The sequence below is a fragment of the Triturus cristatus genome, chromosome 2_2, assembly GCF_964204655.1.
Source record: "Triturus cristatus chromosome 2_2, aTriCri1.1, whole genome shotgun sequence".
NCBI lineage: Eukaryota > Metazoa > Chordata > Amphibia > Caudata > Salamandridae > Triturus > Triturus cristatus.
In genome coordinates this window covers 918700053-918718424 of record NC_140582.1, presented here as the reverse complement: position 1 = coordinate 918718424, position 18372 = coordinate 918700053, and the positions used below count along the sequence as shown (strand labels likewise).

The window sequence follows — 18372 nt, the reverse complement described above, 5'->3', positions numbered from 1 at the left end:
TGGAGAGAGAGAGAGAGAGCGAGAGGTGTGTAGAGAGGGAGAGAGAGAGAGAGAGGTGTGTAGAGAGAGAGAGAGAGGGAGAGAGCGATAGGTGTGTAGAGAGAGAGGTGTGGAGAGAGACGTGTGTAGAGAGGGAGGTCTAGAGAGGTAGAGAGAGGGAGAGAGAGAGCGGTAGAGAGAGAGAGAGCGGTAGAGAGTGAGAGAGTGTTAGAGAGTGAGAGTGTTAGAGAGTGAGAGTGAGAGAGGTAGAGAGAAAGAGAGAGAGAGGTAGCGAGAGAGAGGTAGCGAGAGAGAGGTAGAGGTAGAGAGAGAGGTGACCAATTCGGGGAGACAAAATAAAGACAGAAACAGTCCTCAAAAGGGGTGCCATGGGAGGGCAATGGGCCGCACAAGGGACAGAGGGTCACGGGCCAAGAGTAACAAAAGGCAGCAATCTTACCTGTTTAGCAAAAATGAACTGTCCCAAAGAGAGCCTATCCGGCTCAGGTAAAAAAAAGAGATAGAAACTGTAGACAACTACTGGCAAGTGTTTACTGTACAACATACCTCTCGGGCAACAGAACCCTCGGGGTCCACTATATTCAGAATAGAAGCGCACACACTGAACAAAAAAAAACATATTTTGAAGGTTGATGAACTATTCGGAGACATTTTCTAATAGTTTATAAACCCAAAGCTACAAGATAGAGAAAAAGCTCAGACGTGCAAGCCAGGCCAAAAACAGAAGTAAAAACATAATTGGGATGTTTTCCTAAAAGTGATTCTTCTGACATGGCATAAAGAGCACAGCACTAACAGATGTCGAGTGCATGACGTAACTGTGATCATATCAGAAGAGTATTGTAAACAGGTACATGGACAACTATGCTACACACAAGACGTTTACATTACCTTGGGGTGATATGCTCGCTATGGAGAAAGAAAAAAACTAATGTCTAAAGGCAGAACATTCTTGTCATACTCGATCTATCTACCCTAGTGCAATCTTTGAAAACGTAATTAAGTTTGGTAAGTTTTAAAACAACAAATAGCGTGAAAACAATTCTACCGAAAGTATGATTGCGAGGTGAAAGGTTGTGAAAGAAAAATCTCCTGCAAAATAGAATCAAACGCATCAAAATGATATGTATAAAGGGGAAAAAACTAATAAATAATAGCCATGAATAAAATCCAATGTATATCAAGAATGTCCGCGAGGAAAGCTTCACTGCTGCAGCATATGCCGGACCTTTCCGGTCTGCGGGTGCGATGGTTTCACTACTTATGCACGTGGCACCACTTCTGTGTTTGCGCGTGGAGCTTACATTGCTATTATTAATGTTTTGTACCTGTTCTTTTTGTGAAAGGGAGATTTGAACTACTATCTGGTCAACTAACTGCTTACTCCCTTGTTGTGCACGTCCTCTGTGCGTGACAGCAGTTTGAGGAATCTTTTTCATTGTAAAGAGCTATCATCTTTGCCAATGCTTGCTTCATTATTTCCATTAAAGTATAGCAATCACACCTATAGGCAACACTATAATAAATTAAACCAAACAGGAGATGTTTTTGAACAGCACACTTCCACAGTGCACGTCTTCGAATAAGCTTTCGTTCAATAATGAAGAAAACAATCCCGGGAGTTGTGTGCACGCTAAAAGGCAAAAGTGAAAGGCCGGCAAGTGGTGTGTGATGTGCGCGCACCATGACGAGAGAGGAAAGCCAGATGGCGCCTCTGCTCGTCATTGTGCGCACAACCGCACACTTGATGCCAGCCAAAAAGCTGTGGTAGCACTTTTAAAAGCCCACACACTAAATGTTTCGCCAGGGCAGCGCATGCGCTGGCTCAGGCGAGACCTAAAAACAAATGTACTTTAGTATCAAGCTTTTGGCTTACAATTTTCTTCCACGATAGTTCCCCATTTACCTCTTTTCTTCTCCTCTTCTTATTTTAGTGTTTCGTAAGAGAATACTGCAGTTTTCCAGGCAGAGCTGAAGGGTTGCTTGACGCTCATTTCAGCTGCAGTGCATTGCACCACATGTCCGCTTACTCTGAACCCTGAGACGATTATGGAATGTTGTCACTGAATGTGTTACCATGCTGGAACTTTAAAGTGACGATAGACTATTTACAGTACCTCTGCAAGACCGACACCCTAGACAGACACCCGCTGCTGTCTTCAGTTTAGTATTTGCAAGCAAATGACAGTTGTGTTTAGAGTGTAGCATATGGTCTTTTTTTGTACTTGTATTCTTTTACTTTATCTTGCATATATTGTTGAAATTATTAGTGTTTTATTGCAGTTTTGAGGGAGAAAGCAGGAATGAGAGAATGGAAGTAAAGATGAGTGCACATATGATGACTTAATGTGTGCCTAAACCCATTGATGATAGTGAAGGCACTTTCATTCATAAATCAGACTTATTGGATTGCTAATGCTTGTTTGTGTGTGGTGGCAGTTCATAATTACATGCATTTGATATCATTGACAGATTTGCAAGTTACATTTGTGTGTTTGTCAGATAGCTTTTACATTTTCTATTTTTAGGGCTCTGTATAAAGTTGTTGGCAACCCTTCTTCACTGAGTTACTTTCACAACCTGATTATCGGAGTGTCTCACATTCTGAGGAATAAGATTATCTCAGCAGGATTTACTATGCTTTTGATCCTTGTGAGGCCAGCCGAAAATGACTATCTATTTCCTGAAAACGTTTACTCATCCTTGGGATTATAAAGCAGTCACTTATGTTAGGTTTATAGCTATACAGTGTCATGGTGTAGGTTGTGTTAATTTGTTCCTAGATTGTGTTTTTAGGTCTGTCCTAGAGACAGATTTACCAGTTCAGCTATACTCAGTTAATACAAAACAATTGTTTAAAAAACACGTATCGTACTACATTGAGGGTCTTTGGGTCTCACCTTCATGCATTTGTCTGCACCACAGCCATCCTGATTTGGCTGCCACCCACCACACCATACAGCATAGTGCAGTGAGCCAGCACACCTCTGCCATTGGCTCCCTTGCAGTGAATGATGCATTTTCCCTGATCATGTGTACCAGTGGGCCTTAAAAGAAGTGCAGCTCAGAGTCCAGATTGGTGGGTGTTGGAAAGTGGATTATTGGTAGGGGCAAATGTAGGTCTGCCACTGGCAATAAGGTCACTAACACAGTATAGGGCTCAGAATAGGTCTTAGAAAATTATTCCCATGCTCAACCCTTGGTAGATTGGCCGCGAGCAGACAGGCTTAACTTCAAAGACAAGTGTGTAAACCATTTAAAAACACCACTTCAGTAAATAATTAAGACACAATACAAAATAAAAAACCTACACCAATTTATAAAAATAGGAAATATTTTTATCTTTAAAATGACACCAAAACGTCAAAAATCCAATGTGGGGAACCAGAGACAGAGATTTAGCAATTTCTAGCACATAGAAATTTATAGTGCCTTATCGGGACATCTGGTTGCGATAAACCGAGTCAAAGTCAGCTTTCAGGCCGACCGCGATGGAGCTCTGGGCGGCTACTCCTCGTGGTAGGTCTGGGTCAAAGTTTTTACCTTCTGACTTGGAAACTTTTCTGGAGCTTTTCTTCCCGGGGTCACTGGAAGCTCTCAGCCAGTCCGGATTCTGTGAGAGTTCGCCAGATTGCTTTGTGACGAGCGCCAGGTCAACCTTATGGAAGTCCGACCTCCGGAGCGTCCAGCGGGACAGACCATGGATCAATGCTGACATGCGGTTGAAGGCAGACGGCTTTGCTTTCGCGGTTGCTCCCGGTCACCTTTTCTTCGTTCAGACTTAGAAACTTTTACAGAGCTTTTTCTCGCTAGGTTTCTCAATGCTCTTCACCAGGCCGGATTCGGTGAGGGTTCGCCAGCCTCTGATTTCGACTACTCCCTGTCAAACTCTGAAAGTAGGACCTATGGAGCTTTTCAGCGGCACAAACCTGGATGGCAGGCCGGCTTGCGGTTGAAGGCAGGCGGCCTGGCTGACCAGGTTGAGTCGGTCCACTTATGGAGCTTTTTTCCAAAGTTGCTCCAAAGTTCTCCAAACTTCTGTAAGTTCTTCCTGAAGTTCCCCAAAGCGTCCCAAAGTGTCTCAAACTCACTCCGAGGGTCTGGCAGCTCCAAGATGGCCCTTGAAAGTTGAGGACTTCAGTTCCCACAATCAACTTGGACAAAACCCTTACAAATCCACTGGTAGTTCTCCAGGTTGAGGATCCTTGGTGGTGATGTTCCAGGTGAGCTCTGTTAACCTGTAGCTTGCAGGCAGTCCACTCTCTAGTCCTTTTACCGTAAAGTAATCCACAGGCTGTAGTTGCAGATTGTGCAGAAGGTGCAATCTTCAGAATGCAGGCCTTTAGAAATGCACATCAAACTTCTAGCATGGCCGTCTTGCTTTCTTAGGTCTCAAGCAGCAGATCCGAGGTGCTCTGCCCTTCTCATATACATATTCCAACTTCTCTGGGTCAAGCACGAGTTCACTCCTGTCCAATGGACTTCAGGGTACCCAAAGGTCTGACCACTTCCTGCAGACCGTGGCACTATTTTGTCCCAGAGTGCCCCAATTCTTCCAAATTGGAGGTCAGGCAGGATGGGCACTAGAAGCAAGACACACCATGAAGAGCAACAGTGAGACTGTGATGGCATACACACAGACCATGGAGGGAAGGTGGGAGGGGGTCAGGGGCAGCTAACTAACCACACAGGGAAGGTGGGAGGGGCCATGGCAGCACAGAAGACCATGCATGGCAAGTGGGAGGGTTAGTGGCAGCACAATGGCTATGATGGGCAAGAAGGAGGGTGCAGGGGCATGCACAAAGGACGATGGAGGATAGAAGGGAGGGTCAGGACCTGTGCACAGACAAGAAAGTTCAGGGGAAGGGGCCTCACAACAGACCACACGGGGCAGGCAGGAGGAGCAGTTGCAGCACAACAGACCAGGGAGGGCAGAAGGGTGTGGCAGTACAATGGACCATGTAGGACAGGAGGAAGAGGATAGGGGCATGGCATGTGGACAGGCAGGGTGGAGGTGGCAGGGACAGGTTACAGTCATCTGACAATGCTAGGCAGGTGGGAGGGGAGTGGCAGCTCAACAGAACACTCAGAGTAGATAGGAGTGGCAGGTCCATGGAACATGGTGGGCAAAAAGGATGGAGCAGGGGCATGCACAAAGACGTCGGAGGGCAGGGGGAAGGAGAATAGGGGCAGCAAGCTAAGCACAGAGTTTAAGCAGGAGGTCAATGATGGGGCATAGAATTGGGCAATGGAGGGCAGGAGGAGTGGACTGGTACATTTGAGGGCAGTGGCAGCACATCAGACCATGCATGGCAGGAGGGAGGAGGCTAGTCCATGGATTCACACAACAGAGGATAGGGAGGAGGGGGATGGGGCAGCAAGCTAACTGTTCAGAGAAGGCGGGTATTAGGAACTTTATTGTTTTTAAAACATTGTGTCTGTGCCAACTACTTAAAATATGAACAAGTATGCAGCATAATCTCACTTTTATTCAGGAAGAAGAGGACGTTTGTGACTGTGACTCCGGGCTCACTTGGCAGAAACACCCCCTGACCCTCCACCCCCCATCGCAAAATGTAATGCCCGTGAAAAGGGTAGGTGAACACAGTGTTATATAGAACATAGTCCTGAGAGCACGATTGAAAATGAAAACTAGATATAGTGTATGGTATAAACTATGCACCAAAAAGTGTGATATAAGATGAACCGGGCGTGAAATATAATATGCAATACATTGTGCGCAATGACAGATTCATTGGATAGTGCGAGATAGCACAGGCACTAGCGCGTGCTATGCGATATGCACCTTGGAGTGTAATATGCACAGGGCAGTGTTGTGTAACCTAACTAGTCTCTAAAGTTGTAATATAAAATATGTGCTGGGGAGTGTAACGTTGCATATGCACTGTGACAAAGATATGGATCCCAGATTGTAATATGTATGGCATAGCACTGTGCGTTATAACATAGGCATCGAGGAAGGCACGTTAGATGGGGCAATATAACCCGTGCGAAGACAAGTGTGGCATGACATATTCACTGGGTGGTGTTACAGTGCACATGGGCTAGAGAGTGTCATAGCATATGCACTAGCTAGTGGAATACAACACAGAGGTGTGTGGCACTCGGCAGGCAATGGTGGGTGTAACACAGCATTGGGCTCTGTCAGGAGCGCGCTGTGACTCTCAAGTGATGTTCGTCCCCTTTCCAGAGAGTAAAATAAAAAGTATTACACATCCGGCAGTGGATGTGTGTTTTATTAACCGTGAGGGAGGTTTCTTGCATAGTTTTGGTCGAATTTTGGTCGAATCCCCTTTGAATGGCTTGGTGTACATGTGTATTAAATGTGCCCGTCAATAGCTACCCATGTTTGTATAAATAAACGACAAGGGTGTCTACCGGGATTAGGCACGGTAGGGCATCAGACATGTCAGAACTTCACTAGTGGTGTAAATACATTCCACGTGGATTCATTGCATGCATAGTCGCCTTTTAATGAATATCACGCAAATCGTCATGGTGATGGGTACGTACGGTTTGTCCAGCATGTCCTAGGTGTGTCTATAAATATATATTTTTTAAAAATAATAAAAAACAGTGGCCCGCCCTGGAGATTGGGGTCAAAAAAATATAATTAGGAGACAGGCCCTGGGGGATGGGGTCATCAGGGCCAATAAATTAGAATAAGAAGGGGAACCACACAGCCCGCCTTCTTAAAAAATTAAAATAAATAAAAGACTGGCATCGTGCTGGAGGCCATGCCCCTTCCGTGCAGCACTCTGCAAACGCGCCCCCAACAGGCATCTCCAGTATGCGCCAGGGAGCTGCGCTGCAGACAGGTGTTCTGAGGCCAAGCCCCTTTTTACACCTCTCTGCAACGCAGCTCTGTGACGCTTACTGGAGGTACCTAGTGGTCTAGTTTGACCCTAGGAACCCTTAGGATTCAAGGGGACTTAATCTCTCAACTTAGAACAGCCACAGGGCACGTTTACACAGTGGTGAAGGGAGGGGACGGGGCCTGAGGTGACGTGTGCAAACACGCACTATGGCACGTTTTAAATTGGGGATATAATTTCCCTTCAATACTGAGGGCCCCTGGGGGCTAACTAGCCCACCAAGTGCTTCCAGTAAGCGCCACTGAGCTGCATTGCAGAGAGGTGGTCCATGCCGTGCCACTTTTTACACCTCTCTGCAACGCAGCTCTGTGGCACTTACTGGAGGTACTTAGTGGGCTAGTTGGACCCTAGGGACCCTCAGGATTCAAATGAACTTAATCTCCCAACTAAAATCGGACACAGGGCGTGTTTACACAGTGGTGAAGGGAGGGGACGGGGCCTGAGTTATCGTGTGCAAAATTGCCCTGTGGCCTGTTTTAAGAGGTAGTTTTAATCCCCATGCCCTATTACATACTAGGGGCTTACAGAGGAGGTCATGCTAATCACAGGGGGACCCCAACGCATAATGTTCCCTAGTGTATCTAGGTGTTTTCACCGTATTCTAAGTGTCTTTTAACATAGCACTGGCTCTAGGACTGGTTAGTCAGACTCAGTTACCACCAGTATCCGTCTGAAAAAGTTGAGGGTACAGGATGATTTTGCAACAAGGCTTCTTTCTGCTCTTCTTTTTGTTCTTTCTGCATGTTATCCTTCTTCCTGCACTTATCTTCGTATTTGAGGACTTCTGTTGCTTCTTTCTGCACTTCTTTTGTTTCTTTCTGTGCATTTTTTCTTCTTTCTTCATATGTCCTATCTCTGTAGGCATAGTTAGAAATTAGCATTTAAAAAACCTTTGAAATTCACAGAAAAAACCATAGGTTTCAGGCACGTTATAGTTAGGAATTAGCATTTAAAAAACCTCAGAAATTCACTGAAAAAACCATAGGTTTCAGGGGTGTTATAGTTAGCTGGACTTTTCACTTGTACAAAACCATTGAAATTCCCCCGTTATAGTTAGCTGAACTAACTATAACTCGCACGCCCGCAAGGCACTGCTGATGATGTCACATATTACATCACTCATGCCATGGTCAGTGACATCACTCATGACATCACTCATGACATCACTGATGACATCATCCTTGTGATAGAGTGGCAGACCTCCTCTCACCCTAATATAACCTTTGATACACACATTCAAAAATAGAGACTAAAATTTTCAAAACAATGGACATACCAATACCAGTTACAACAACCTCTTCAGTAATTATAAGATCCACATACACATCCACTCATTCACCAACAGTCCTATACAGTCACTCATACATGTACTCACTCATCATATGTACTCATACACCTATACATCCTGTTACACAATGCCACTCATCCATAGTTACTCACACACATAGTCACTCATGCTAATAAAGAATCAAACATACATTTACTTGCATATACAGTTATACACACACCACCACATTTACTTCTACGGAAACTTACACATACTTAGTCTTTTAAACAATCACTTATAGAAACACATATTCATACAGGAACTCTTTCAATCTCTCACTCTCACATATACTCACATATATACACCAATAGTCACATATACTAGTTTAAAACATATGTAGTTACTCATAAAGACACTATTGAGACAGTCATTCACTCACTAACACACCCATACACACACTCATCCACCCATACAGTCCTGCACACATGCTGTGTTCAACACATACAAACAGTGAGTCACTCATTCATGCACCTATGCACTACGTAATACCCCCACCGAACCATGCAGACACTCAGACTGATACTCAAAAAAACAACTAATAACCTATATAGACACCCATGTAGCTACTCACCAATCCATGCAGCCACTTATACACAAAGTGAGAGACTGATACAGATATTTACATATTTAAACATTACTCACTAAGCCATGTATTCACTATGATACACTTAATCAGTCAGTTGCACAATCAATTTTTCAAAAACAAATCATCCATTTAGACACTTATATATACCCATTTATTCTTCCATCGACCTTGAGATATACATATATAAAACATATTTAATTTTGAGAAAAACACACATTCACTGGATGATGTCATCAGTGATGTCATTTGAGATGTCATCAGTGATGTCATGAGTGATGTCACTGACCATATCATGAGTGATGTAATATGTGACGTCATCAGCAGTGCCTTGCGGGCGCGCGAGTTATAGTTAGCTGAACTAACTATAACGGGGGAATTTCAATGGTTTTGTACAAGTGAAAAGTCCAGCTAACTATAACACCCCTGAAACCTATGGTTTTTTCAGTGTGTATATATAATCACAAAAGCCCCAAGGGGGGCCTAGGGAAGGGAACCAGAGGCACAGGGTGCTAGGAGCGGGCAGCCTCCAACATATAATGTTCAGCACAAATGGGGCCTCTCCTAGTTAGGGAACCAAGGTGATACAGTGTTAGTTTGTGAGTGCAGGCATCTCACAAAAAGTGAAGAACTGGTCTCGCACACCAACTGGTGTCATGCTTCATCATTGACAAGTCCTCGCTCTCTATAAATCCAATAAAATCCCCAAGACACTGATCACTTGTTTTAATTACCATATCGATGCCAGTCACATTAAAATTATTTATGACATCTATAATGGCCTTTTAATTTCACAGTTTTTCTTTAAGGGCCCCCACTTAGCTTAGAAGTGCATCCCTGTCATCAGGTGTATGGCCGCCTTCTATCAAACCAAGTTTTTAGAGAGCGAGGACAGGTCAATGATGAAGCATGGCACCAGGTGGTGTGTGAAACCAGTTCTTCACTTTTAGTGAGATGCCTGCACTCACAATCTTAATTTTCCTTCACATGAGGTGTACCACTCCCGTGGCTTGCTAGTTGGTGGTCCTACTAAATAAAATAAAAAATGTGAATTTTTCATACAGGAGGTTTGTTTCCTTTTTTCATGGCCCTCCAATTAGCTCTCAAGTTAACCATTTGGACGATTAAAACCAAGAAATATAATATTTATGAAGGCTTCATGCTTTATACAAATGAGTTTGACAAGGATCTTTTGTATGTTGTATATGAGGTTATTTCTGTTCTTTTTTTTCCAAGTTTCTATTTTGTGGGCGGGGCGTAGAATGGGGTTCAAAATAGTGTGCACCTTGTTCCAGTTCTGTGTGTAAATAAACCCAGGACCTCTCCTCACGGTGTAAAATGTGATCTGTGTAGAAGACTCCAGTTAAGTCCCTGCAGCTACAACTGAAATACTTTGAAGCGTAGCGGGGAAGAATGTTATATGTGGGATGTGGTGTGGGGGGCTAAACGCACTTGTGTGTGGGAGAGAGAAACACGACCACCGCTTGTCAGACAACTGGAAAACACATGCACTCTTGTGGAGTGTTTTAATCAAGAAGAAAGAAATAGTGCTTCTAAAGTGAGCTGCGGAAGGAGACGAGTAATGCGTCTATGCTTCAGGGAAGGAACACATAATGGAAAGAAGTAAAGGCCACACAAGCTAATGAATAAAAAGCAAAAAAAATGAGATTGACAAACCAACCAATGGTAAGAAATGGGTGGCTGTAAGCCCACTAACCGGACAATAGGTCTTTTTGCCAATCTGTTTGGGAGCTGAGACCTAGAAAGGGCTCAGCACTGGGAGGGGATTTTACCTATTTGCATGTGTAATGCTAATTATTTTAGGTCACATAACGGTTTATTCAATAAAGGTAGTTGAGGAAGGATAAACAAGTGTAAAGAGCAGGCTTTCTAAGTCTCAGTGTATGAGAAGAATGAGTTTGAAATGTATGTTTTAATTAGCTTGGTGCAGGCTGGTGAAGTGGTGATGTGTCCACCTCTGCCATTGATCTGTCCTGGCACCCCCAGTTCAAGATTAAATGTCAGAGCCTATGTCTTATGGCTTAGTTGTTAAAAGTTTTGTGAAGAGCTGTTGGTTTGTTAGGCTCTTATAGACAGTTCAAGAGATTTCCGAGCCTGAGCCCAAGTACACAGATGGTCATGTCACCTGTTGTAGCTGCTTGAACTTAGTTTATCCTATTGCTGGGTTTTTTCTTTAATTCCTGGTTGGCGGATTAGTCATTGATCTGCTTTGGGAAGGTACCTTGGGCTCATGACCCAGAATGATCTGTTTATGATGCAATGTGAATTTTGTTGAATCCAGCACCCTACTGGTACAGTGAGTTTCCTAAGTTGGGTATTATGTGCTCTTGGTTTCCTTTCTTAGTCTGTCTAATTCATTTTAGCCTGCCAACTTTTCTTAAATCCAGTGAGCTATCCGGGTATAGGCTGTTGGTTATTCTGCTTTACAATATTCTAAATTGCTTACACAACCCCTTGAGATGTATTCTGATGTTAGTGAGTTTGATTTTCATGGCATGTACATTTGGTGGTTCAGCTGGATCTATACTGTAGCTCACTAGTAGGGTGTGAGTTTGCAATATTTCCCCTCAAAAAGTTAAGAATATTCGGAAGAAGCAAGCTGGAACCCACGGGCTAGTCTTATCCTAACGCACCAAGAGTTTGCATGGGCAGGGTCTGTCATAGAAGATATGGTCAAGCCACTCATAATGCTCATGACACATATGCTTGTCCAAATAAATAAATGAGTGAATGTTTAACCCCTTGTGTGCCACGCCCTTTCCCCGCCCTGTGCCGGCCGTTGCATTAGCGGGCGGGGTTCATGACGAGCTGGACTCGTCATGGGCACAGCGCAACCGCGGCCCATGACGAGTCCAGCTCGTCATGGGCACACAAGGGGTTAAAGGTAAAATATGAATTAGGATAGTTAATGTTTATAGCAATTGTTTGTTATTTGCAATGCCTTCATGCATTTTTTCTAATATGCTGTTTTATTTTCAGGAAGTTTGGGGAGCACCCTCAACCCAAACGTCTCACCAGGTAAGTTTAGAATGTATTACTTTGGTTAGTCATTAAGAAACATTCTGGTGTGAAAAAGGGTGATATTTGTTTGATAGTTACTGTCTCTTGCCTTGTAATCTCTTAAGAACGTATATGTACTACAATGTACGCATTATACAAAACACTTGAAACACACTTTAATTTGCCAAACTGTAAGGAATTTCACAATTTGAAAACTGCTTTAGACATCAGAAATTAATTGAAGTTAACTAATTCATATTCTCTTTCTCCCATATGTTCCTCACTATTGACTTCAGGTCTCTGTCACACACTGACCAAGATCCTCTCATCAAAAAACCTTGAATACACCAAGGCACCGGTTATTTGCTCGAGAGACTACTTTTTTTAATGCTTTTTTCTTTATAAAGCTTTTTTTGTCTTTGTCAGCATGAGAGCAAGCATGCATTGGACCAGAAATGAATTGGGCAGCAGGAGCATGAGACCCATTTTAGCACCAGAATGCTTGCAGTTCTACTAGCATAGTGTACTTCTGACGAAGTCTTAGAAAGCAACCTTAGTATTAGTATGATATCTGGTCTGCAAGGGATCAGATTGATATTGATGATGCAGGCTTGCTGTAACGCTCCACACTTAGTATTCTAATATTGCTCTACTTGTAACCTCATGTCAGAGCTAAAAATACCAGAAACTGCTACGAGAAATGAAAGATTGTTGTATTTTGGACAATCTACTGGAAACAAAATGACCTCTGGATATATATTCAATAGGACAAGTTATAGGCCTCCAGATGTCTGACCTGTCGCGCTCCAACCCTATGTGGATTCTCTTTGTAAAAAGTCCATGCTGTAGGTCTATTACCTTTTTTGGTGGCTTAATAAGACCAGTAAGTATTGAACGAATGTTCTGCTGTTCTATCTGTGTAATTGTGGAAACTTAAGTCCCTGGGTGCGTACAGTTGGCAGCTACCTGCGCATCAACAGCTAATCTACATTTAATACATTTGCATTTAACACCGAACAAGAGACGAGGCAAGATTTCTAGCAAGTTGGTATTTCCAAAAACCTCATCCTTGAATAATCCAGTCCCTTTGTAACTACGTACTAAATTCTGCAGTAAACATGTCCAAAAGGGTTTAGATAAAACAAGAAACCCTGTTATCAAAGTAACATAAAAAGCCTCAACAATGTACTTATTTACCCCTGTTCTAATATTCATTATCCAAAATAAATTATTATATCTCCTTTGTCAGAAGACATCAAACTGTATCTCAAAACACCATAAAACTCACCAGAACAAAAATAAACCTAAAATAAAAACTACCACTGGTTTAATGAAAGCACATTAGCCTGGTTACATATATCCCCTCTAGTGTGAACAAGTAATTTTAGTGCTGTCACTAGTCTGACGCCTTTCTTTCTCTGCTGTTCATTGGTTCACTTAAAAGATGAGGATTTTGTGTGTGTACTTCCCAGAAGGCTCTACATCTGTGTCACAGTGGAGAAAGGCTATATTATGAATTTGAAATTCAGTTTCTCCAGTGTCACAAGATTGGAGAGATGAGATTATTCATATTTTGATGTTTCAGTAATGTCAGGGTCATAGGAAGGCAAGCTGTAATTTGTTTGAGGAGTCGAACTATGCTTGATGAGTTCTAAAATGTACATGTTGCCTTGGGATATTCAAAGATTGAGTCAAGCATTTCAAGACCAAGGCCATGTGCTTGTCTCAAGACCATTCTGCTATTGTTAACAGTTAAGGGGGTGTTGGCGGTGATGTGTCTATTAATATTAGTATTAATTCTAAATCTATGATGAATATTTTGTCGACCGAACATGGAGGTTTAAATGGGGATGTAATCAAAGGGGACATAGTGTTCCACACAGTGGTATTGTTTGTTAAAGCAGGCTGATTTTGTACTTGATGAGTGTTTTGTAAAAGTCTGTGTACTAAAAAATCATGTAAACCCCATGCATATCTTTTAAAGACGTCAAAGTTGCTATCCTGCGCACATGTTAAAGTCCTGTGTTTTACACTTTGAAAATGGTTTAGTAGTGTACAGAAAGTAAACTAGTTGAATAACTTAAATGCAAAGTTAAAAAGAAATGTCTGGTGTTCACAAGCAAATTTCCACTGAAATCTTTTGGTTGAGTGAAATGTGTGCTCTAATCTTAACATATGCAGTCTAGAATAATCTATGGTAGGACAATAATGTTATAAAATAGTTTTTTCCTTTCCGATTTTGTTTTAGGGAAGCCATGCGCAATTATCTGAAAGAGCGGGGTGATCAAACAGTGCTAATTCTCCATGCAAAGGTTGCACAAAAGTCCTACGGCAATGAAAAAAGGTAAGCCTTAAAAAAAATTTTAAAAAATTACTGAAAAGTACTCCATAACGGATTGTTTTTGGATAGTCTCTGCATGCATTTAGAAGATCTGTGTCTCCATGTCGACACAGAAAAGTAAACTTTGCAAACATTTCAGGTCATCCAAGAGCTGACATCTCGCAGACCGTGGGTTAAATTTACTGCCTTACAGTGGCCTTTCACATTTAGTTGATATCATTGTTACTTGTTGGGCCGTACATGATTAAGTAACAAAATGCTTGGAGCAATATTAAACTTTTTATGTACCTGTTATTTCATCAGAGATGTGTGAGGAACTAGACAGGTGGTAAAAAAAATGAAGCTTTTGTCTGAAATGCACTTTCAGTACCTGGTCAACTGACTAGGTGTGTTGGTTGCCATAACTTGGTTCTTGGAACCACTAAAATTCTCATGATTGATAATTCAAAGTGGCAGTTTTCATTTTAGTGACAGGCTTGCCATTGTAACCATTACACACAAACTTATATATTCCACCTTACAGATAAGACTTTGCCAAGGTATGTGACAAAAGGTACCCTCTTGCCCACACTGCCTAAAACATGCGTGGTCATCCGAGGCCTTTTATAATACATTCATCCTCTAATGCGCCTAAGTCACTATACCCCAAAGTTTTAATAAGTGCGTTAGTAGAGTTAGTCAGCAATATTCTGGGTGTTCGTGACACAAGGGGACAATTAAATATAGGCGTAATGAGGGCATAAGACATGTCTTTTGCTGAACAGATTTCACGCACTTGATGTGCTTTTTGGTGATTTTGCATCCACCCCTTGAGTTGACTTGGACTGCTGCTTCACGTATAAAGGCAACTTTAACCAATCTAAAGTATTTCAATTGAATTATGACAAACCGGGCCAACTGTATGCAGTGCCTAATACATGTGAAGGTTTCCACCGTTACATCTTCAACTTTATTGTGGTCTCCTTAATGTTAATTTGTTGATCTTCAGGTTTTTCTGTCCTCCTCCGTGTGTGTACCTCATGGGCAGTGGATGGAAGAAAAAGAAAGAACAAATGGAGCGCGATGGTTGTTCAGAACAAGAATCGCAACCATGCGCCTTTATTGGAATTGGAAACAGTGACCAAGAAATGCAGCAGCTCAATTTGGAAGGCAAGGTATGAAATGTAAGCAAGGTCAATAATTTTGTGCCAATGTAGTACCAACTTATGTAAGTGGGACGGCCAATTTTGAAGCTTAAAATTTAAATATGCTGCGGAAGATTAAAATGTGCAGCAGCTTGTGCGCTGGTATTTGGTTTGCTAATATGACATTTACCATGCCTACCGTTCAGACCTGTAGCTATCACAATGACACAGTGCAATAAATGTTTATCACCGGTTGTGAACTGCAGGTTTCACATTTTAATCCGAACCAGGTCGCATTGGCCTTTTATCGTTTTGTGATCAATACGTTGATGTCCATTAAATGGGTTGTTAGTAACTCTGTTATTTACAGTGCTGAAAACTGCAAAATTGAAATATGAAGCAGTATATGGAAAACATCTTTTATCATTTAATAAAATGAATTCCAATGGTTAATAAAATAGTCTTTATGTACGGTAATTGCGAGAGGCTGGCCTAGTATATGCTGTCCTCTAATGTAAGTTTGTACCCTGCACCAGTCCAGACAACCTTTATGGTGATTTAAGAGGTCTCAGACAACCTTAGAAAGCTATCCAAGTGGTAGCTGTGGAGACCAGCCTTCCAGCTTAGTCTCGAAGGAGTGTAAAGCAGCTTGTTTTACCAGAATGCTGTTTTATAGTGTAGAGTAAAAGAAAGGAACCACACCAAGTATTTATAAAAATATGTATTTATTATAGAAACCCTGTGAAAGACGGAAGGTTGGAGAGCCACCCCACCCGTGGATACCGTGGTACCCAAGTTACCTATCCCAGGGAAGCCAGTTGCATAGGTGTGAAGTGGCGTCAGAAACCGCCGTCGAACCCAACGGAGGACTTCAGGAAAGTGCCGCTGCAGGAAGAGGAGAAAGTGTCCGGAGGAATCCAAACGTGGATTCTTGAAGAGGAGTACCTGAAATCAGAGGGGACAGAGTCTGTCACTCAGAGGTGACCAGGAGACTTGGAAGACGAATGCCCTCCGATGTTGGGTGCTTCAGCGAAGATGTTGATGACCATGGCTCTGCAGCTGTGAGGACCAGACAATGCTGAGGAAGACCAAGACCCGGATACAAGCTGTCCCACAAAGGATGAAGGGTGTTGAGGGGTCGGTGTCCGGCGGGAGCACCAGCAAGTCTTGGCAAATGCAACCCACTCAGGAGGTCAAGAATTTGCAACGTTGGGCCCAGCAAGGTCCAGGGGACTCACCACAAGCAGGGGAGTCAGGGCAGGCCCCGAGCAATCAAGGGAGCCAAAAAGAAACAAGTGTGAACCTCAAGTGGACCCATAGGCCGGAGGCACTTGAGTCGTGAGAGGACCACAAGCAGATCACAAAAAGATGCAGGCCACGATGCACACGATACGGTGTGGCCGAAGATTGGAGCCTGAAGATCTTCTTATAAAGACGACAACAAGCCTTTGCAACTGCAAAGTGGAGGCGGTACCCAGGGGTTCGGTTATTGCAACCCCCACTAGGACTACTGGCCTCAAACTTGGTGAGAGGGTATAGCAGGCCTCAGGACCTGTGGAAAACCACCACCTGTGATGCAGAGCCCACAGAGTCCGGAGGAGTTCTGGATCTGCAGACCGGTCGACTTGGGTGCGGTGCCTGTGAATGCAGGGAAGTGGCCCCTTCACTACAAGGGAGATTACTTAGGTTATCCTTGATGCTTCACAGGCCTTGGAAGGTTCCTGTATGATGCACAGGCACAGACGAGGCCCAAGCGCAGTCCAGAGCGGCCAGATGGTAGAAGTGCAATGGTGTCTGATCTGAATCTGATCTCTCGGCGAATCTAGGGACCTACACCGAGGAAAGCCCTTCAGTTCCCTGAGGAAAGCCCTTAAGTTCCCTAGGGAAAGGGTTGGGAATATTCAGGGGACCCTCCCAGGGTAGAGTCTGGACAGGGGGGAGGTTACTCCCATGTCCTTTGTCTAGTTTTGCGCCAGAGTGGGAGCCAACCGCTCCCAGGACTGGTTTGGACTGGATTATGCCACCAAATGTGCCCCTCATGCAGACTTTGTCGCTGGCAAGTGCACCCACCCAGCCCAAATACACTAAATCCTGGCTGGGAGGTGGTCACACCTCCCTGTGACAGGATGCCTATTGTTCCACCTTCCTCTGCTCGAGCTTGGCTCAGCAGCAGGAGGGCAGAAATGTGTCTCTGGTCGGCAGCAACCATTTTGTGATGTCCAGGTCAAGAAGACTGGTACCGGGAACACCAAGAGCCTAACGGAGGACTCTTCCAGTTATTGGAATCATACCTACCACGCTGTTTACGGAGTGGGGGTATGATTGCAACATGTTTGACGATTATGCAGTGCCCCTCTATAGTACATGACTGCTTCACTGACAACCCGGGAAAATGGACTCTGTAGGCTGCAGGGGTGTCCTGCTCATGCAGGGGCACTCTCCCACTTAGAACCAAGCACAGTGCTCTCAGGACTGCAAAGGCCTGCTATAGGGGTGACTTATAGGTTTTTAATGCAGTGACCCTTAGACATAGTAAACCTATATCTTTAGTGAGTGGTGCATGCACCAACTTACACAGGCTGCAATGGCAGGCCCGTAGTTCCAATTTGAATAGTCTCCCATGGGTGGCATAATACATGCTTCAGCCCATGGTGTTGTATGTAGATTTAAATTCCGTATATAGGTTTCCCGATTTATGCCCTTATAAAGGTACATTTCATATTGCCCTTATTTAGGCATAGAAAATCCAGCCCTTATTTAGGCATTGTCCATGCTAACCGAATACAGGCATGGTCTCCTACATCCGTCAATCCACATCACAACGAGTTCTTGGATAACCAGACTCTTAAGCCTTTAGGAATTTCCCGTGCTTGAATATTGATTTCTCCAAGAACTCATTTATTGTGCATGAACATCTATTCCTTAGGGGTTCATTCATGACGCTCCGATGCCCGACTTTTACGTCAATACAGGCATTCCGAAACACCTTTAAGGTATAAATATACCTGCACTTGCCCTGGCAAACCACGGTTCCGGTACAGTCCAGTTCGACTGCCTACTTGCTGTTCGCCACGACAAGT

General features: G+C 43.4%; 1 protein-coding gene across 1 annotated transcript in view; it reads left to right on the top strand.

Annotated features, from left to right (window-relative positions):
• The window catches only part of RBPJ (recombination signal binding protein for immunoglobulin kappa J region), a 237082-nt gene that overhangs the window by 70919 nt on the left and 147791 nt on the right, over nucleotides 1-18372 (top strand). The window contains exons 2-4 of the mRNA XM_085642306.1: nucleotides 11807-11845; nucleotides 14076-14171; nucleotides 15157-15322. Coding sequence (XP_085498432.1) covers nucleotides 11807-11845; nucleotides 14076-14171; nucleotides 15157-15322 — 301 coding nt within the window. The remainder of the gene's footprint in view (nucleotides 1-11806; nucleotides 11846-14075; nucleotides 14172-15156; nucleotides 15323-18372) is intronic.